This window comes from Schistocerca serialis, chromosome 1 (genome assembly GCF_023864345.2).
Source record: "Schistocerca serialis cubense isolate TAMUIC-IGC-003099 chromosome 1, iqSchSeri2.2, whole genome shotgun sequence".
Classification (NCBI taxonomy): domain Eukaryota; kingdom Metazoa; phylum Arthropoda; class Insecta; order Orthoptera; family Acrididae; genus Schistocerca; species Schistocerca serialis.
In genome coordinates, this window is record NC_064638.1 from 1,248,901,712 (window position 1) to 1,248,924,093 (window position 22,382).

At 39.4% G+C, this 22,382-nt stretch overlaps 1 protein-coding gene across 4 annotated transcripts in view; it reads right to left on the reverse strand.

The window, feature by feature from the left end:
- The window catches only part of LOC126419346 (rh5-interacting protein-like), a 157,791-nt gene that overhangs the window by 68,202 nt on the left and 67,207 nt on the right, over positions 1-22,382 (reverse strand). For all 4 annotated transcript variants that reach the window (XM_050086542.1, XM_050086549.1, XM_050086534.1 and 1 more), the window contains one exon: positions 15,515-15,640. In XM_050086542.1, coding sequence (XP_049942499.1) covers positions 15,515-15,617 — 103 coding nt within the window. In that variant the 5' untranslated portion in view covers positions 15,618-15,640. The remainder of the gene's footprint in view (positions 1-15,514; positions 15,641-22,382) is intronic.

Consider the following 22,382-nt stretch of genomic DNA (forward strand, 5'->3'; position numbering starts at 1 on the left):
ATGTCAACTTTATCCTGATGCCACATGTCTTTGACTTCCTCAGCCAGTTGGATGTATTTTTCAATTTTTTCTCCTGTTTTCTTTTGTATATTTGTTGTATTGGGTATGGATATTTTGATTAGTTGTGTTAATTTCTTCTTTTTATTGGTGAGTATGATGTCAGGTTTGTTATGTGGCGTTGTTTTATCTGTTATAATGGTTCTGTTCCAGTATAATTTGTATTCATCATTCTCCAGTACATTTTGTGGTGTATACTTGTATGTAGGAATGTGTTGTTTTAAAAGTTTATGTTGTAAGGCAAGCTGTTGATGTATTATTTTTGCGACATTGTCATGTCTTCTGGGGTATTCTGTATTTGCTAGTATTGTACATCCGCTTGTGATGTGATCTACTGTTTCTATTTGTTGTTTACAAAGTCTGCATTTATCCGTTGTGGTATTGGGATCTTTAATAATATGCTTGCTGTAATACCTGGTGTTTATTGTTTGATCCTGTATTGCAATCATGAATCCTTCTGTCTCACTGTATATATTGCCTTTTCTTAGCCATGTGTTGGATGCGTCTTGATCGATGTGTCGCTGTGTTAGATGATACGGGTGCTTGCCATGTAGTGTTTTCATTTTCCAATTTACTTTCTTCATGTCTGTTGATGTTATGTGATCTAAAGGGTTGTAGAAGTGGTTATGAAATTGCAGTGGTGTACCCCATGTATTTATATGAGTGATTGCCTTATGTATTTTGCTAGTTTCTGCTCGTTCTAGAAAGAATTTTCTTAAATTGTCTACCTGTCCATAATGTAGGTTTTTTATGTCGATAAATCCCCTTCCTCCTTCCTTTCTGCTTAATGTGAATCTTTCTGTTGCTGAATGTATGTGATGTATTCTATATTTGTGGCATTGTGATCGTGTTAGTGTATTGAGTGCTTCTAGGTCTGTGTTACTCCATTTCACTACTCCAAATGAGTAGGTCAATATTGGTATGGCATAGGTGTTTATAGCTTTTGTCTTGTTTCTTGCTGTCAATTCTGTTTTCAGTATTTTTGTTAGTCTTTGTCTATATTTTTCTTTTAGTTCTTCTTTGATATTTGTATTATCTATTCCTATTTTTTGTCTGTATCCTAGATATTTATAGGCATCCGTTTTTTCCATCGCTTCTATGCAGTCGCTGTGGTTATCCAATATGTAATCTTCTTGTTTAGTATGTTTTCCCTTGACTATGCTATTTTTCTTACATTTGTCTGTTCCAAAAGCCATACTTATATCATTGCTGAATCCTTCTGTTATCTTTAGTAATTGGTTGAGTTGTTGATTTGTTGCTGCCAGTAGTTTTAGATCATCCATGTATAGCAAATGTGTGATTTTGTGTGGGTATGTTCCAGTAATATTGTATCCATAATTTGTATTATTTAGCATGTTGGATAGTGGGTTCAGAGCAAGGCAGAACCAGAAAGGACTTAATGAGTCTCCTTGGTATATTCCACGCTTAATCTGTATTGGCTGTGATGTGATATTATTTGAATTTGTTTGGATATTAAGTGTGGTTTTCCAATTTTTCATTACTATGTTTAGGAACTGTATCAATTTAGGATCTACTTCGTATATTTCCAATATTTGTAGTAACCATGAGTGGGGTACACTATCAAAAGCTTTTTGGTAATCAATGTATGCGTAGTGTAGCGACCTTTGTTTAGTTTTAGCTTGATATGTCAGCTCTGCATCTATTATCAGTTGCTCTTTACATCCTCGTGCTCCTTTGCAACAGCCTTTTTGTTCTTCATTTATAATTTTGTTCTGTGTTGTATGTGTCATTAATTTCTGTTTAATGACTGAAGTTAATATTTTGTATATTGTTGGTAGGCATGTTATGGGGCGATATTTAGCTGGGTTCGCTGTGTCTGCTTGATCTTTAGGTTTCAGATATGTTATTCCGTGTGTAAGTGTATCAGGGAATGTGTATGGGTCTGCAATGTAACTGTTAAATAATTTAGTTAGATGTGAATGTGTTGAGGTGAACTTCTTTAACCAGAAATTTGCTATTTTGTCATTTCCAGGGGCTTTCCAATTGTGAGTAGAATTAATTGCTTGGGTGACTTCATGTTGCAAAATTATCACTTCAGGCATTTGTGGTATCATCTTGTATGTGTCTGTTTCTGCTTGTATCCACCGTGCATGCCTGTTATGTTGTACCGGGTTTGACCATATGTTGCTCCAGAAGTGTTCCATGTCTGTTATGTTTGGTGGATTGTTTATTTTAATGTGTGTGTTATCTATTGTCTGGTAAAATTTCTTTTGGTTTGTGTTGAATGTTTGGTTTTGTTTCCTTCTATTTTCACTTTTTTTGTATCTTCTGAGTCGTTTGGCTAATGCTTGTAATTTCTGCTTCTTTTCGTCTAATTGCTCTGTCGCTTCTTGTTGTGAGATTTTACCTAACCTTTTTCATTTTTTTTCCGAGATTTCATTTCTTATAAATTGTGTTAGCTGTCCGATGTCTTTTCTCAGTTTTTCTATTTTGATCTGTAGCCTGTGTTGCCATGCTGGTTTTGTGGGTTTCTTCTGTGTGTTGGTTGGTTCTGATCTCTGCCTAGTGTGTATATTTAGTGTAGTGAGTCCTCCTATATAAACCAGTAGTTGTAACTCTTCCATAGTTGTATTTTCATTTATTTTGTTGTGTATGACTGTGTTGATAGTTTTTATTGTTGTTTCGACTTGTGGGTTATTTGGTGGTCTACGCAAGAATGGTCTAATGTCTGTATTTGTGTCTTTGTATTCTATATATGTTAGCTGAAATTTTTCTTCTATATCTAACATCTGTGTCACTTCGTGTTCTATTTGTGCTTGTTCTGGTGGCTGTCTTAAGATTTCGTTTTCCTCTGATTGTTTAATTGGTGCATGTTGTTCTTTGTTGGTTTGCTCTGGGATGTTTGAGTCCATTACTGTATTTTCTTCTTCTTCTGATTGCACATTATTTTGTTCCAGTATTTGTTGTACTTGATGTTTGATGTTTTCTAATTCTGACTGGAGTATCCTGTTATTTTTTATTATTACACGGATCTGATCAGCTAATCGTTGTTCTGTTAAAAATTTTAATTCTGGGTATCTGGTAATAAATGTTGTGTATACTTGTGATCTGTATCCAGTTGTGTTGGTTCCTAGGTTTGTTGCTTGGTAATAACAGAACATGAGGTGTCGATTAACTTCATCTGACCATCTCATCCTCTGTCTTTGTTTTCCTTCTAGGGTGGTTGCAGGAAGCATATCCTGCAAAACACCTCTATTTGGATTTAAATCATTTTCCAGTTGGCTAGCAGTGTCGTTACCATTGTGGACGGGCATAGGGTTCAAGCGTCGTCCCCGACCATGACGGCACTTGTCCGAGGCTTCTTTAGTTCTATCCTGAACCAACTAATCACACTAAAAGGGGGGTTAGCCCTATTAGTGGTTTGTTCTTTTCGTCGCCTTTTACGACTGGCAGAACATACCGGAGGCCGATTCTTTTCCCGGGCCTCCACGGGGTTTATTATTATTATTATTATTATTATTATCATTATTTGGCAAGCAGTGCGATAGCTGTAATATCAAAACTACACACAGAGAACATAACTAATTTATTCATATTTATCTATACAGCATTTTACTCTCAAACTGATTATTGTAAATAGATCCATGAGAATATTTTGTCTGCAATGGTACCATACTGCAATATACAGGGTGATTCAAAAAGAATACCACAACTTTAAAAATGTGTATTTAATGAAAGAAACATAATATAACCTTCTGTTATACATCATTACAAAGAGCATTTAAAAAGGTTTTTTTTCACTCAAAAACAAGTTCAGAGATGTTCAATATGGCCCCCTCCAGACACTCGAGCAATATCAACCAGATACTCCAACTCGTTCCACACTCTCTGTAGCATATCAGGCGTAACAGTTTGGATAGCTGCTGTTATTTCTCGTTTCAAATTATCAATGGTGGCTGGGAGAGGTGGCCGAAACACCATATCCTTAACATACCCCCATAAGAAAAAATCTCAGGGGGTAAGATCAGGGCTTCTTGGAGGCCAGTGATGAAGTGCTCTGTCACGGGCTGCCTGGCGGCCGATCCATCGCCTCGGGTAGTTGACGTTCAGGTAGTTACGGACAGATAAGTGCCAATGTGGTGGTGCTCCATCCTGCTGAAATATGAATTGTAATTGTAATTGAATAGCTCTGCGAGTCGATTTTCCTGGGCTGCGAACAAATGCTTGCTGGATGTGTGCTACATTTTCATCACTCGTTCTTGGCCGTCCAGAACTTTTCCCTTTGCACAAACACCCATTCTCTGTAAACTGTTTATACCAACGTTTAATACACCACCTATCAGGAGGTTTAACACCATACTTCGTTTGAAATGCACGCTGAACAACTGTCGTCGATTCACTTCTGCCGTACTCAATAACACAAAAAGCTTTCTGTTGAGCGGTCGCCATCTTAGCATCAACTGACGCTGATGCCTAGTCAACAGCGCCTCAAGCGAACAAATGTACAACTAAATGAAACTTTATAGCTCCCTAAATTCACCGACAGATAGTGCTTAGCTCTGCCTTTTGTCGTTGCAGAGTTTTAAATTCCTAAAGTTGTGGTATTCTTTTTGAATCACCCTGTACAACTGTGATTTTACAGAATTTAACTCAACCGAATTTTCGTTTCACTTTCTCCAAGACAGTTTTATGTTTTATTTTTTTAATTCATGAAACCATTATGATCATTCTCCAAACTCGTAATTTCAAAAGACTATAGGCCTATTTTGGTATGATCCACTTTCTTCAGTGTCCATCATTCACATCTACACAAGACAATTGGAAATATTAAAATATTAGCTGTTTTTATTTTGGTTCTTAGTGAAAGTTTTTTTCCTGTTATAGTTTGCTTAATTTAGTTGCAGTAGATTTTCCAAGTTTTAATACTTCATGTTATTCCGTTAATGAATGATATGTTTTTTGATATTAAGAATCATAAAAATATGTAATTATTGGCCTCACCAAAAATTTATCTTCCTTCACATTTCTGACTTATCTGTAATGCAATGATATTGTCTTTTGTTTCTCTTTTGCTATAATTACCATAGGAGACATTTATATTATATTTCTGAACAACAAAGGAAAGTTACAATCTGGACCATCCTCTTCTAATGTGTAGCAAATTGGAGATTCTATAATGATTTGGACAGTTATTTCATAATTCTCATTTGTATCACAAGATTCACCCATTACTGGTTGTGTTTCATAAAACTCACACTGATGGCAATCTTTTAAGAACGAAGTAAGTTAACACATTAACAAGGAGACACACTCATTGTAGGCTACTTCTGTAGTATGGTATTCTAGCATAATATTATGACTCTTGCTAATCTACCCTCACTACTTATTAGAAATTAAGGGAAAAAACAGCTGCTTTGAAGTAAGCCAACTCTTCTCATTCTTCTCACATTTTATCTAACACTTCAAACAAAGCATTTATTTAACTTTACACAAGTTTTCTTTCTGATGGGACCACAATGTATATTAGATCAACTAGTGACATACCACAAATCTTTTTCCAAGTTTTTGCTCCAACTGACACTTTGTTAACTCGTTATATTTATGTGTGCATCTATATATTATATTATATTGAAACATAAATTAAACACCCGTTAACATACACACAAGCCATATACTCTTGTAGCATTACATATATTTATTTAAATTTTGTTTGTGTGGAGCTATAATTACATTTATAAAATATGTTATATACTGCAACTGTTGCATCTTATATCTATTTTATACATTTATTACGCTACAATTCATATGCTACTGGCTCATGTTGCAATCAGTGCATTAAAATTTGTTGAATGAATATGAACATTATTCTGCCAAAAAATGTTTTAATAACAATATGGCATACATTGTAGACAGTTATAGACAATATATTAACAGACAAATTAATTGGAGGAAAAGTAAGGGACACTAAAGTCGTACCATGTGAGCACTTGGATAGTGACTGATCTAAATTATAAGATGAAAAGTTTGAATGCTGTACAAAGAATGCCAAAAATTAAGGAGTAGAAGTCAAAAGAAGAAGAAAATAAGAAAAGTTTCCAAAATCTAGTAGCACAAAAATTGCCAAAAACTGAAAGGAGTAGTGTAGAGGAAGAGTGGAACCTATTTAAAACATCAATCGTTAACAGTGCTGTGCAGATACGCTGCAAAACAAAGGGTAAAGTGAAAGACAAAGAAACCAATTGGTGAAATGATAGAGTAAAAGATACAATTAAAAAACATAATATGGCAAAGAAAAACATGGAGTTTGAAAAAAGAAATCGGAACCAAGGGCTGGTGCCAAAAGATGAACACAAGGTGACAACACTGGAGAAGAAATACCAACAAAAGAAACTCCAAGCAAAGAGAACTGTGAAAGAAGAAAAGGAGAAGAGTTGGGAAATATTCATCCAGAAACTAGAACAGGATAGCAAAGAGAACCAAAAACTGCTGTATGGGTTATTGAAAAGTAAAAGAACTGATAGAGAAGAGGTAAAAGCGATTGAAACAGAGGAATGGGATATTATAAAAGACATAGAAGGTATCAGAGAAGAGATGAAGAATTATTTTGAAATCTTACTGAATGGGGAAGGTGCACAAGAAAGTGACATTGAAGTCATCGAATTAGAGGAGGAGCAGGATCCAGTCTCTTGGTTAGAAACTGAGAATTCCCTGAAACAGATGAAAAGTGGGAAGGCAGCCGGACTAGATGAGCTGACTGTGGATATGATTAAAGCCACAGGAATCCATGGAATACAATGGTTACACCAGGTGCTGGGGGTGATATGGAAAGAAAACAAAGTGCTGGATGAATGGAAAAAAGGAATTATAATACCATTGTTCGAGAAAGGTAGTAGAAAGAAATGCAACAACTACCAAGGAATCACACTGTTACCACACTGCCTTAAGATAATGGAAAAGGTCATAGAAAAAGATTGTTGAAAATTCTAGAACACCAATTAGAGTAACAACGGCATGGGTTCAGATGTAATAGGGAAAAATAGATCTCATTTTCTCCCTCCATCAGTTAATGTAGAAGTATTGGGAAAAAGGAAAGGACCTGATAGTAGTATTTGTGGATTTGGAAAAAGCATATGACAGTGTACCATGGGATAAAATACGGAAATGCTTGAGAAAACATAATGTTCCTGATTCATTAATTAAAAAAGTCCAGATGCTGTACGATGGTTGTGAGAGCAGTGTACAAGTAGGAGGTGGAAGATCAAAATGGTTTAAGACAAAGAGAGGTGTTTAGCAAGGTAGTTCAATCTCCCCTTTAGTCTTTATTACGCTTATGGACATAATACTGAAAGAAATCGAGGAAGAAGAAAATGAAGAACTCAATGCTTTTGTTTTTGCTGATGACATCACCATCTGGGGAGAGACGGATATGGAGGTTCAGAGGAGACTAGATTACTGGAACGCAAAACTTAAAAGATTCAAGTTAACTGTGAGTAGGAACAAGGCAGTGCCAATGAAAATGAGCAGGACATCCACACCTTGTAGGATCATACTGGAGGGTGAGAAGGTTGAATGTGTGAAAAGCTTCAATTGTATGGGTAGCATCATATCACACAATGGAAGTTCCAAACTAGAAGTCTTAAACAGAATAACAATAGGATGTAGCTTCTTCCACCAAGTATGAAATCTAATCTGGGACAAAGAAGTCCCTCTGAGAGCCAAACAGACCATGTATAAAACTTATCCCCCTGCCAATCATGATGTATAGTCTCAAGGCCTGTGTCATAAATAAGAGAGAAGAGAGTCAAATACAAGCCTGTGAAATGAAGTTCCTTAGGTTAGCTCTATAAAAAACTAGGAGAGACAGAGTCAGGAATAATTATGCAAGGAGAGACCTGCACGTGACATTGACTACAGAGTCGAGGATGAGTGCTTTGAGATTGACGTGGTTCGGTCATGTGAAGCGAATGTACCAGACTCCAACTCCACACCAGTATTTGGAGATGGAGGTATCAGGAAGAAGACCAACTGGGCAGGCTAGAAAGAGATGGACAGACCAGGTTAAGGAAGATCTCAAGAGGAGAGTAGTAACATGGGATGTAGTGGAGAGGGAAAAGCTATACTAGGACAGAAACCAAGAAGACACATCGTTCACCAAGTTCCTACCCAGTTCACTGGAAGGAAATCCTGATAATGATGATAGATTGTAGAACAAACAACTGCTAATGCAGGTGTAAGGAATATACTGTTATCATGAAATATCACATAACGCTGTACCATCATTGCAGGATTGCTTGAAAATGGTAAAAGCTGCTGAAATGAGCTCGTCATGATGTTTTAATATAATGAGTTAATAAAGTGTCAGCTGCAGCAAAAAGTGGGAAGAATGTATCTCTTACGTCATTTACAAAGAACACTAGGCCTATCAGCTGTCTGTATAGTAGCAAAGTTAAAATTTGTCTGAAACAAACATTAGAGAAATTTACATCCTTGATTTCAAATATTCTGGGAAATTATAGGAATAGCTAAGCTATTATTTTATTTTATTTTTTAATATCTGTGGATTTTCAATTTCTTGGCGTTTGTCTGCAGGGAATGTGTTAATAGGCTTTTGCACCTGAGTGGAAAACTCCATTCTAAACTTGCGATACAAATGGATTTTTTAAAATGAAAATTATATTTATTTGCAATATTGTGGTGGTCTTCATTGCACAATTTATCTTAAATCCACACTTGTTATTAACTGCAAATGCCATTAGGGATTATATGTATTGGCACATAAGTGTAATAATTTTTAGTTTCTTGAAAAAAGCTTCTGCTATGATTGGTAATATCTGAGGAGCCATTTTAGATCACCATGTTTATTCAATTGTGCAGATACTATTCCCATTGGATGACTGCACTTTTCAAGATGACTGTGCCCTCTCTCACACAGCTTGAAAATTAATTCATTTAATGTTACCAATGTTTGCTGTAAATACATCTACATCTACATCTACATTTATACTCCGCAAGCCACCCAACGGTGTGTGGCGGAGGGCACTTTACGTATCACTGTCATTACCTCCCTTTTCTGTTCCAGTCGCGTATGGTTCGCGGGAAGAACGACTGTCAGAAAGCCTCCATGCGCGCTCGAATCTCTCTAATTTTACTTTCGTGATCTCCTCAGGAGGTATAAGTAGGGGGAAGCATTATATTCGATACCTCATTCAGAAACGCACCCTCTCGAAACCTGGCGAGCAAGCTACACTGCGATGCAGAGTGCCTCTCTTGCAGAGTCTGCCACTTGAGTTTGCTAAACATCTCCGTAACACTATCACGGTTACCAAATAACCCTGTGACGAAACGGGCCACTCTTCTTTGGACTTCTCTATCTCCTCCGTCAACCCGATCTGGTACGGATCCCACAAAGATGAGCACTACTCAGGTATAGGTCGAACGAGTGTTTTGTCAGCCACCTCCTTTGCTGATGGACTACATTTTCTAAGGACTCTCCCAATGAATCTCAACCTGGTACCCGCCTTACCAACAATTAATTTTATATGATCATTCCACTTCAAATCATTCCGTACGCATACTCCCAAATATTTTACAGAAGTAACTGCTACCAGTGTTTGTTCCGCTATCATATAATCATACAATAAAGGATCCTTCTTTCTATGTATTCGCAATACATTACATATGTCTATGTTAAGGGTCAGTTGCCACTCTCAGCACCAAGTGCCTATCTGCTGCAGATCTTCCTGCATTTCCCTACAATTTTCTAATGCTGCAACTTCTCTGTATACTACAGCACCATCCGCAAAAAGCCGCATGGAACTTCCGACACTATCTACTAGGTCATTTATACATATTGTGAAAAGCAATGGTCCCATAACACTCCCCTGTGGCACGCCAGAGGTTACTTTAACGTCTGTAGATGTCTCTCCATTGATAACAACATGCTGTGTTCTGTTTGCTAGGAACTCTTCAATCCAGCCACACAGCTGTCTGATATTCCGTAGGCTCTTATTTTGTTTATCAGGCAACAGTGCGGAACTGTATCGAACGCCTTCCGGAAGTCAAGGAAAATAGCATCTACCTGGGAGCCTGTATCTAATATTTTCTGGATCTCATGAACAAATAAAGCGAGTTGGGTCTCACACGATCGCTGTTTCCGGAATCCATGTTGACTCCTACAGAGTAGATTCTGGGTTTCCAAAAAGACATGATACGCAAGCAAAAAACATGTTCTAAAATTCTACAACAGATAGATGTCAGAGATATAGGTCTATAGTTTTGCGCATCTGCTCAACGACCCTTCTTGAAGACTGGGACTACCTGTGCTCTTTTCCAATCATTTGGGACCTTCCGTTCCTCTAGAGACTTGCGGTACACGGCTGTTAGAAGGAGGGCAAGTTCTTTCGCGTACTCTGTGTAGAATCGAATTGGTATCCCATCAGGTCCAGTGGACTTTCCTCTGTTGAGTGATTCCAGTTGCTTTTCTATTCCTTGGACACATACCATGCAGACATCATTATATTGCATTAGTACCATATTTGATGATTAAAAAAACATTATGTTGGTACATGCAGATACATAGTGACTGATAATTTTATGTGTAATCTACAATATCTGAGAATGTCACTGATAATTTTGTAAGTTTTTTCATTTTATGATTCAAAGATAGTGAGAATATTATTTGCTCATTCTCAAGCACAAATGTAATTGCTAATCACTGCATGAATTGCAAAACAAAAATAGTTTAAACAACCTTCTGGTGCTGAGACCCATGAACCATGAGCCCACTCATTGCAGCTAACTAGGTAAGTTTCCATGATGAATCAGTCACTGATTTCTGTACAACCATCATCAGGAGAGAGTAGTTCCTTTGTGTATTTAGCACAAATGTAATTGCTAATCACTGCATGAATTGCAAAACAAAAATGGTTTAAATAATCTTCTGGTGCTGAGACCCATGAACCATGAACCCACTCATTGCAGCTAACTAAATAAGTTTCCATGATGAATCAGTCACTGATTTCTGTACAACCACCATGAGAGAGTAGTTCCTTTGTGTATTTATTTTATGAGGCTCTAAGAAGAAGCAAGTCACTTATTTACAATTGACTGTGTGCTTTTGTAGTTAAATCATAAGTATCTTGTGTGTTTGTGTATTTATGAGGCATAGTCTTGTGTTAACTGTGTAATGTAGACTTATGAAATCTGTACTGCTCTGTCATTTGTTTTAATTTGACCAGCCAGCAGTTGCATAGAGCTAAGTCAGTCACCGGCTCCTATATGAGCAGCACCACAAAAGTAGTTCATTTGTGCGTTCATTTTACAAGCACCTAACGAGCAGCAAGGTACTTATTTATAGTTGTCTATGTGCTTTTGTGGTTTAATCATGACATTCACATGTGTTTGCACAGCGCTGTTTTCCACCATCTTCAGTATGGATAGGGAAGGTGAATGCTGTGTTCAGATGTGAGTTGAATTAGTGATTCTCTGCTCACCGCTCCAGGCAATGTTGGCTTTAGTTATGCAGCTTGAGGCTATTGCCAATGGGTGTGGAGATCCAAGGGAGAACCAACATTTGCGACATACCTTCCCAGTCAGTCCACTACTGCAGTTGTCCAGATTATTGTCTACACTGAGGTTGACCAGTCACCCACACTTGAGTGAAAGGCCAATTAAGGTGTGGCAGGCACTGAAAGACTTTCTGGGGGATCAATTGAAGAGCTTCACTGGTTTCCCAACAGAAAGGTTTCAGGCACAATCTGTCACTGATAAAGCTCCTGGGCTAGCTGCAGCCATCTGCCCTTTTTTAGTGGAAGCCTCAGTGCCTCCAAGGTGTGGTCATTATTGGTAGTTGAGGGCTCCAACGCCAGATGTGTGATGGTGACCCATAGGTATGTGGCTGCCACGATGGGCAAGAAGTCTAATGGGCACTGTGTGTGTGTACTTGGGGGAGTCATCTCAGATGTGGAACAGGTCCTTCCAGATGCCATGAAGAACACAAGTTGAAGCCAACTGCAGGTGGTGACTAAAGTCATTATTAGTGATAAATATAACTTTGGATCAAAAGAGATTCTCTCAAGTTATCTGGTGGCTAACTACAGTGCTTGTGAGATGAAAGCAGAGGGCACCATCTGTAGCGTCACTGACAGGACCGATTGTGGACCTCCAGTAAAAAGCCTAGTGCAGGGTCTGTATAAGTGGCTCAGACAGTTTCTGCAGCCATTTAGGCCACAGTTTCTTTATGTGGGTCATAGGATGGAGAGGTGTCAGGGTCTGCTTAATAGACCAGGGTCCACTACACACAGAAGGTGGCTACATGGTAGTGGAGGCAGACCCTCCTCTAACTACCTTGCCCGATGGCTCAAATCCCCACAATAGCCCCAGATGCAAGACCTGTCCCATACATCCTCCCACTACCACCTACTCCAGTCCTGTCACAGGCACCTCTGAACCCATCAGAGGCAGCACTACCTATGAAAGCAGCCATGTGAGCTGTGAACTAAGCAGCAAATGTTGTGGTGCTTTCTGTGAACACATGACAACTAACAAGCTGTCTGTCCTCTTGAATGGCCACCACCAAATTGTTATATATAACCTGGGAGTTGTGTTTGAATCATGTCCCTGCAATTGCCAGAACTGATAGGGGAATGGTAGGCATCCCACATAGTATTCTTTCCTGTTACGTCTTACTCATTTAAAGAATTTCAGTCTCATTCGGCAACCTGAAGACATGCATGATTCTGTGACCTTTTGATCCAACTGACCCTGCAAAGCTTGATGTACTAAAGCTACAACACAGTTACATATATCAGTCAGGTTTTGACTGTTTCTCTGAGGCACAGTATTGTCCCTAACATGGTACAAACCTTGCTGATTAGTTGCAGTAGGCTGTACTGTGTCCTGTGAAAATGGAAAATTGGGTTTTTATCAACTGGAGACATTGTGTCGATCACTGTAAGTCTCCAGAACAGTTTTGATAGCTGTTGCATTGAGGATGTTCCTGGCTGTAATTTCATAATGTTGGCTCATGGTGCTCCCAAAACCATAGGACTGCCATTGCTTAATGTGGATTGTGGTAGCTGCTGGTAAATGGTGTTGCCATTGTATGTTCATTGTGTCAGTAGGGATTTGGCTAGTAGTCATGATGAATGAAGGAGTCTGTCAATAGTTATGACGACTTGTAACTGCCTTAGAAATGTGCCAAACATAGACATTCTTGTAATGAGACTTTGATGAATAACACTCAATTTCTGTGTCATTCTCTTTTTGTAACACTGTATAATTAATATGGAAAAGTCATGTCTGGTTTGATGAGGATGTGTGTAAAATAGTCCACCTTCTCTGCGCTACAGATTGCTTGGTTCCTATATTATTTAGCCATGGTGGTCTACAACAATTAACAGCCCTTTACAGTACCCCATGATTTCTCACACCATTTTATCAGTTTCTTTTGGAAAAACTGTCTAAAATTCTATTGACTGCCATTCAGCAAAATATTCTAAAATAAACCACTGAGGTTTACTACTGAATGCAGGTACCACACATTAATAGTCTGGCTTAGGAATAAAAAAAAGAATCTGACACGTATCTGTGACTTTATAGGAAGAATATAAGTCTCGACATCTAACAAATAATTTAAAGATATCACCTGCTTCAGTTACCTAGGCACTCTTATTTACAAGATGATGGGAAATAGTGTGTGTTTTGCAATGTTACAGGCATTTAAGACCTCTCTAATTATAAGAACAGAAAAACTAAACAGTTACTCTTACTTTGTAGCACAAGATGAAAGTGTCCAAGGTCAAAACTGGATGCAGACAACAGAGCCCAGTTCAATGAAGAATATACTGGTTGTGAGAAAAGCACAATGTCTGAGCATAAGATTTACTCATAAATTAAATCAACTTACAAAAGAGAAAGGTATAATCATATTTCTCAAGGCACAGAGAACACATTCATTAGGACATCTGGAGAGAATGGCAGATGACTTCATGCCAAAGAGAACAATGAAAATAACACAGTATCCCACCAGAAGAAGGGTTGATGAAGAGAAATGTGGAAAGACAGTGTGTTGGCTGATCTTACCATGATGAAGATGACGGGTGAGAAAATCAGAAAGATATATATGTTTCAAGATATTACAAACTTGTTGCAGCAATAGTGTTGGATCCTTATTTATGAAGATATTTGTCAATACACACACATCAAAAAAAGTTTTGCTTCACCCCGGTCCCCAGAACTCCTGAAGACAGAAATTGACTGTGGATATTGTATCACAGACATAGTCCCTTTGACTGTTCACAGATATCATTAAACCCACCTAAAGATGTAAACAACCATGCACAAGCAGTGCCTGTTAGACAGAGGGGGTCCAACAGCTGATCAGTTCCAGTCATTGCACCAGGAAGGAGGAACACAGCTCATGTTGTCTGTAGTTCAACCATGCCTAGACGGTCCATACCATGCTTCGATCGCGTCCGCATTGTTACTTTGTGCCAAGAAGGGCTCTCAACAAGGGAAGTGTCCAGGCGTCTCTGATGAACCAAAGCTATGTTGTCCGGACATGGAGGAGATACAAAGAGACAGGAACTGTCAATGACATGCCTCACTCAGGCCACCCAAGGGCTACTACTACTGCAGTGGATGACCGCTACCCTACAGATTATGGCTCAGAGGCCCTCTGACAGCAATGCCACAGTGTTGAATAATGCTTTTTGTGCAGCCACAGGACGTCATGTTATGACTCAAACTGTGTGCAATAGGCTGCATTATGCACAACTTCACTCCCGACGTCCACGGTGAGGTCCTTCTTTGCAACCATGACATGTACGCCGCTGGTGGCCATGGAAGGTGCCATAATGGCTGTACAGTATAAGAATGCCATCCTCCGACCAATAGAGCAACCATATCGGGAGCATATTGGTGAAGCATTCATCTTCATGGATGACAATTCGCGCCTCCATCATGCGCATCTTGTGAATGACTTACTTCAGGAAAACGACATTGCTCGACCAGAGTGGCTCGCATGTTCTCCAGACATGAACCCTATCCAACATGCCTGGGATAGATTGGAAAAGGCTGTTTATAAGCAATATGACCCACCAACCACTCTGAGGGATCTATGTTGTATCGCCATTGAGGAGTGGGACAATCTGGACCAACAGTGCCTTGATGAACTTGTGGATAGTAATCCACAACGAATACAGGCATGCATCAATGCAAGAGGACGTGCTACTGGATATTAGGGGTACCGGTGTGTACAGAAATCTGGACCACTACTTCTGAAGGTCTTGCTGTATGGTGGTACAATATGCAGTGTGTGGTTTTCATGAGCAATAAAAAGGGTGGAAATGATGTTTATGTTGATCTCTATTCCAATTTTCTGTACAGGTTCTGGAACTCTTGGAACCGAGGTGATGCAATACTTTTTTTGATGTGTGTAATTGCTTGATTCATTAACTAGATTAGAACATAAAGTACAATGTATTCTGACACTCACTGGCAATGCAAGATGATTGTTGATTACGGAATCCAGGCTTGCAGTCACAAGTACTGCGGTCCCGGCAGTACGTCACACCAGAGTCACATTCTTCATCAAACATACAGTTTTCACCAATGCGTTTTCCTGGACAGAATAATTCAATAAATTTTAAGAACTTTAATCAAAATTGTGGGTTCCTCAAAAACAATTTGATTTTCTATAGCACTTCCAAGTTGATAACAAATTTTACAATCATCACATACCATTAGCTGTCAACTGAAAAAAATTAAATTACAAAAAAATTAGATTAAAATTAAAAGACAGAACAAGAAGATAATTGAAACATTATTTATATGTCCTATAATGTAAACTTTAAAAATTATTTCATTTAATGGAAAATCCAGGATGGAATAAAGACAATATTATGAAACAGATAGATTGCTACTCATCATATAGCAGAGATGTTGAGTCACAGATGGGGGAACGAAAAGACTGCTAAGCAAGTAAGCTTTTGGCCAAAGGCATTTTTCTGAATTAGACAGCATACACACCCACATTCACACAAACGCAACTCACACACACGACACTGACTATGGCTGCCAAGGCAGCCAGAGACAGTGGTTATTTGTGTGTGTGTGTGTGTGTGTGTGTGTGTGTGTGTGTTGCATCTGTGTGAATTTGTGTGCATGTGTTGTCTAATTCAAAAAAAGGCCTTTTGACCAATAGCTTACATGTTTATCAGTCTTTTTGTTGTGACTGTTTGCAACTCAACACCTCCACTATACTGTGAGTAGCAGTCTATCATTTTCAAACAATGGAAAATCCAGAATGGAATGTAACAATATTATAAAAAGGATAGTTGGTACTCACCACATAGCAGAGATGCAAAGATGCTGAGTCACAGATAGGGGCAACATACAGACTGTCGGAAAGTGAGGTTTTGGCCAACAAGGTCTTCATTGACATGGTCTGGCTTCAGCTGCCAGAGGCTTTGGTCATGTGTGTGGGTGAGTTGCATTTGGATGTGTGTGTGTGTGTGTGTGTGTGTTTGTGTGTGTGTGGTTTTTTGTCTATTTTCGACCAAGGCCTTGTTGGCCGAAAGCTCAGTTTCTGACAGTCTTTTTGTTGTACCTGTCTGTAACTCATCATCACTACTATATGGCAAATAGCAACTATTCTTTCCATAATAGTTTTATAGTCTATCATCCTCATAATACTAAAATTATTTCATCTGTAGTAAAGGTCACAAGTCAACTTTAAAATAATGTAAAAATTGTAAAAAATTACATTATTTTTCATACATAACTGCAATATCACTTATAACATTTTACTAAGCATGTAGTGTGTCAAATTGATGTAATGTGTAAATGTTTATTACAAAAAGATAGATTGGAAGTAAATGCAATGCCAAAAATTCCACACACAAATTTTTTCATTGCTTTAGATAGAACACTGAAACATAATGTTCTCTGCATATGACATTCTTCATTTCAATGACTGCTTCACAGCCTGTGCCATATGGATCCTTCCCACCAACACCAGCTTTTCTGAATTGCACAGGTGGGAACTCTCCCTGTAATATATCCTACATTCCCGTAACCCTCCTGGCCTCAAACTTCGTTAGTCATTTTTCTCACTTATCCAGCCCCTTCCCTGTTCCCATTCCAGCACTATGCAGCCCTCATCCCACCAAGGCACCCAGTTCTTTTACTGCTCTCCATTTCTACTACCCACACACCCCCCCAATCCAATCTCTCCCCTGCCCTCTGTCAAACCTCCCAACTGCACATAGCTGCCCTACCTCTCTCCACCTCATCCTTGCACATTCCCCAGCAGCACTTCACTGTCTCCCACCCCTGGCCTGCTACGCCTCCCTCTCCCCACCCTAGTGTCCTCCTTACTCCCCACCCAAATACCACTCTCATCATGACTGCTACTGTTGCTTGCAGTGTGGCTTCAGCTGCCAGAGGATGCAGTTGTGTGTGTGTGTGTGGGGGGGGGGCAGCACCAACTTTCCTTTTCCTAATATTGTCTAAGCTGTTTATCATCCATGTTTCACTTCTATACATGGCTACACACTGCACAAATAAAATACACTCCTGGAAATTGAAATAAGAACACCGTGAATTCATTGTCCCAGGAAGGGGAAACTTTATTGACACATTCCTGGGGTCAGATACATCACATGATCACACTGACAGAACCACAGGCACATAGACACAGGCAACAGAGCATGCACAATGTCGGCACTAGTACAGTGTATATCCACCTTTCGCAGCAATGCAGGCTGCTATTCTCCCATGGAGACGATCGTAGAGATGCTGGATGTAGTCCTGTGGAACGGCTTGCCATGCCATTTCCACCTGGCACCTCAGTTGGACCAGCGTTCGTGCTGGACGTGCAGACCGCGTGAGACGACGCTTCATCCAGTCCCAAACATGCTCAATGGGGGACAGATCCGGAGATCTTGCTGGCCAGGGTAGTTGACTTACACCTTCTAGAGCACGTTGGGTGGCACGGGATACATGTGGACGTGCATTGTCCTGTTGGAACAGCAAGTTCCCTTGCCGGTCTAGGAATGGTAGAACGATGGGTTCGATGACGGTTTGGATGTACCGTGCACTGTTCAGTGTCCCCTCGACGACCACCAGTGGTGTACGGCCAGTGTAGGAGATCGCTCCCCACACCATGATGCCGGGTGTTGGCCCTGTGTGCCTCGGTCGTATGCAGTCCTGATTGTGGCGCTCACCTGCACGGCGCCAAACACGCATACAACCATCATTGGCACCAAGGCAGAAGCGACTCTCATCGCTGAAGACGACACGTCTCCATTCGTCCCTCCATTCACGCCTGTCGCGACACCACTGGAGGCGGGCTGCACGATGTTGGGGCGTGAGCGGAAGACGGCCTAACGGTGTGCAGGACCGTAGCCCAGCTTCATGGAGACGGTTGCGAATGGTCCTCACCGATACCCCAGGAGCAACAGTGTCCCTAATTTGCTGGGAAGTGGCGGTGCGGTCCCCTACGGCACTGCATAGGATCCTACGGTCTTGGCGTGCATCCGTGCGTCGCTACGGTCCGGTCCCAGGTCGACGGGCACGTGCACCTTCCGCCGACAACATCGATGTACTGTGGAGACCTCACGCCCCACGTGTTGAGCAATTCGACGGTACGTCCACCCGGCCTCCCGCATGCCCACTATACGCCCTCGCTCAAAGTCCGTCAACTGCACATACGGTTCACGTCCACGCTGTCGCGGCATGCTACCAGTGTTAAAGACTGCGATGGAGCTCCGTATGCCACGGCAAACTGGCTGACACTGACGGCGGCGGTGCACAAATGCTGCGCAGCTAGCGCCATTCGACGGCCAACACCGCGGTTCCTGGTGTGTCCGCTGTGCCGTGCGTGTGATCATTGCTTGTACAGCCCTCTCGCAGTGTCCGGAGCAAGTATGGTGGGTCTGACACACCGGTGTCAATGTGTTCTTTTTTCCATTTCCAGGAGTGTACTTTCAGAAAAGTCTTCCTAACACTTAAATCTATATTTGATGTTCACAAGATTCTCTTCTTCAGAAACACTTTTCTTGCCCTTGCCTATCTAAAGTCTATAGACTCTCTAATTCGGTCATCTTCAGTTTGCCCAAGCAGAAAAACTCATCTACTAATTTAGTGTCTCATTTCCTAATGCAATTTCTTCAGCATCAACTGATTTATTCAACTACATTCTGTCATCCTTGTTTTGCTTTTGTTGATGTTCATATTATATCCTCCTTTCCAGATGCTTTCCACACTATTCAGTTTCTCTTTCAAGTCCTTTGCTGTCTCTGACAGACTTACATCATCATCGGTGAACCTTATAGTTTCCTTCTCTCTTAACTTTAATTCCTCTTCCAAATTTTTCTTTGGTTTCATTTACTGCTTGCTCATTGTACAGATTGAATAACATTGGGGTTAGGCTACAATCCTGCCTCACTCCCTCCTCAATCACAGCTTTCCTTTCATGCCCCTCTACTCTTATAACTGATGTCTATTTTACTCCTGCTTCTTCCAGAATTTTAAAGAGAGTATTCTAATCAGTGTTGTCAAAGCTTTCTCGAAGTTTAAAAATTCTGTAAACATAGGTTTGTCTTTACTTAACCTATATTTTAAAAGAAGTCATAGGGTTAGTATTGCATTGTGTATTCCCACATTTCTCTGAAAACCAAACTGATCTTTTCCAAGGTTGACTTCTACCAGTTTTTCCGTTCTTCTCTAAGGAATTCATGTTAATATTTCACAGAAATGACTTATTAAACTAATAGTTCAATAATATTCACACTTTCCAGCACCTTCTTTCTTTGGAATTATTACCTTCTTCTTGAAGTCTGAAGGTATTTCACCTATCTCATACATCTTATGCACCAGATGGAATAGTTTTGTCATAGCTAGCTCTCCCAAGGCTATCAGCTGCTCTGGCGGAAAGTCATCTACTCCAGTGGCCTGGTTTTGACTTAGGCCTTTCAGTGCTCTGTTAAATTCTTCTCACACTATCATATCTTCCATCTCATTCTCATCTACATCCTCTTATGTTTTTGTAATACTGCCCTCAAGTACATCTCCCTTGTATAAACCCTATATGTACTGTTTCCACCTTTCAGCTTTCCCTATTTTGCTTGGTACTGGTTTTCCACCTGAGATGCTGGCAGTCATACAGCTACTTCTCTTTTCTCCAAAGCCCTCTTTAATTTTCCTATACACTGTATCTATCTTTCCCCTAGTGATACATGATGCTAAATCCTTACATTTGTTCCTGTCAACCTCATTTTTTAGACATTTATATTCCCCTTCCACCATTTTCATTTGCTGCATTTTTATATTTACTTGTTACATAAGTTTTATTCAATATCTCCTGTGAAATCCAAGGATTTCTACTAGGCATTGTCTTTTTACATATTTGATCATATTTGGATAGTGAAAAATACCAAACCCACTCTGTCAACTGATATTTCTTTTTTAGGGATAAATGCATAATTGGTTCTGGTAGGGTGACACGTCCATCAAGCGTTCAACAATCCAAACTCACTTTCAAATTAATTCAGCAGAACTTTCAAAGTCTTGGCAATAAGCACAACGAGTTGGATACCATTCCAGCAATTGATAACCCCGATGTTTTAGTTATAAGTGAACACTGGTACACAGATGAGCTAATTAGTGCATGTAAGCCACTTTCCATGAACTTTTGCTCTGCCTTCAGTAGAAAAGAGAAACATGGTGGTGGGGTAGCTATCTTTGCAGCCAGTGGTAGTAATTACAGTGTAATAGATGTAAGTGCTTTCAGCGTTGAGGGTGTAATAGAACTAGCAGCAATTAATTATAAGTGGGGGAAAGAGAACTCAATTATTATAGGCCTATACAGACCTCCATCTGGTAGCCTAGATAGTTTCTTTGATGTTCGTAATGACCTGCTTGTTGACATTGACAGTAAACACTGCAATAAAAATGGCTGGGTTGACATAATACTAACGGGAGATATAAACATTGACTTGCTGTCCAATGACTCTGTATCTAAAAAACTAATGCTAATATTAGCTCAATTTAACTTAACATTTCTGATAAACGAGCCCACTAGAGAGGTCAATAGTGTAAAATCATGCATTGACAACATTATAACTAACATGTCCCACTTTACATGCAGTGCATCAGTTCTGAAGCTTGCCATTTCTGACCACCACGCAGTACAGGTATTGATAGAAGCTGAAAATCTTCATGTCAATAGAAAAGAGAAACAATATGTGACAAAAAGAATGACCAATGATGACAATGTTAAAGATTTCAACAGTTTGCTAAAAAGCTTACAATGGGGTGAAAAAAACAGCATTACTTTCAGTGAATTTTCATCAGATTTTTATTATTGCTTCAATGTCTCATGTCCAGAAATGACCTTTACAGTAAATGACTGCAAAAAGATACAAAAAAATAACTGGATAAATCATGAAGTAAAAACAGCAAGAGAGAAACTTAGACTTTTCCAGTATGCAATGATAAATAATAACAATAATAATAGACTAAAGGTAGAATTTAAGAACTATCAGGATTACTATAAAGACCTTCTGCTAGAAACTAAAAGTAAATATGTAGCCACAATGTTAAGAAACTCTACTAACACAGGTTTAGCTATTTGGAAAGTAATAAATAGCTTTAGGGATTGTAAGGACAGATCAACAAGTGATTTTACTATAAACCATAAAGGCCATATCATGAAATGTCAATGTCAGATTGCAAATGTTTTTAATGAGTACTTTTCTTCTGTTGGAAAATCTGTCAATGACCATTTTAAGAATGTTCAGCATAGATATAGGGGCATTCCAATCAAACAAAGCATATACTTGGCCCCAACCAATAACAAGGAAGTCAAAAACATAGTAATGTCATTAAAAAATACAAAATCAGCAGGCTATGATGGATCGTCTATCAGTACACTGAAAATATGCATAGACAACATATCTGATGCCATGGCCACAGCAGTAAATGATGTAATTGCATCAGGTTGTTTCCCAGATAGTCTAAAGACAGCACAAGTAACCCTGATTCACAAGAAAGGTGATAAATCTAAAATTGAAAACTACCGCCCCATCTCAATCTTACCTGCATTTTCTAAGGTAGTTGAGAAAGTTATTTATACTAGACTAATGACATTCCTGAGTCAACACAATTTAATATTTGAAAATCAAAATGGCTTTATGAAAAACAAGTCAACATCAGTAGCAGCAGCACAATTAACAGACAAAATAATAACGGCCATAGAGAACAAGGAGTATGTAACTGGAGTGTTCCTTGATCTAGAAAAAGCTTTTGGTTGTGTCATCATCACTATATTACTTGACAAGCTGTGGAACCTGGGTATCAGA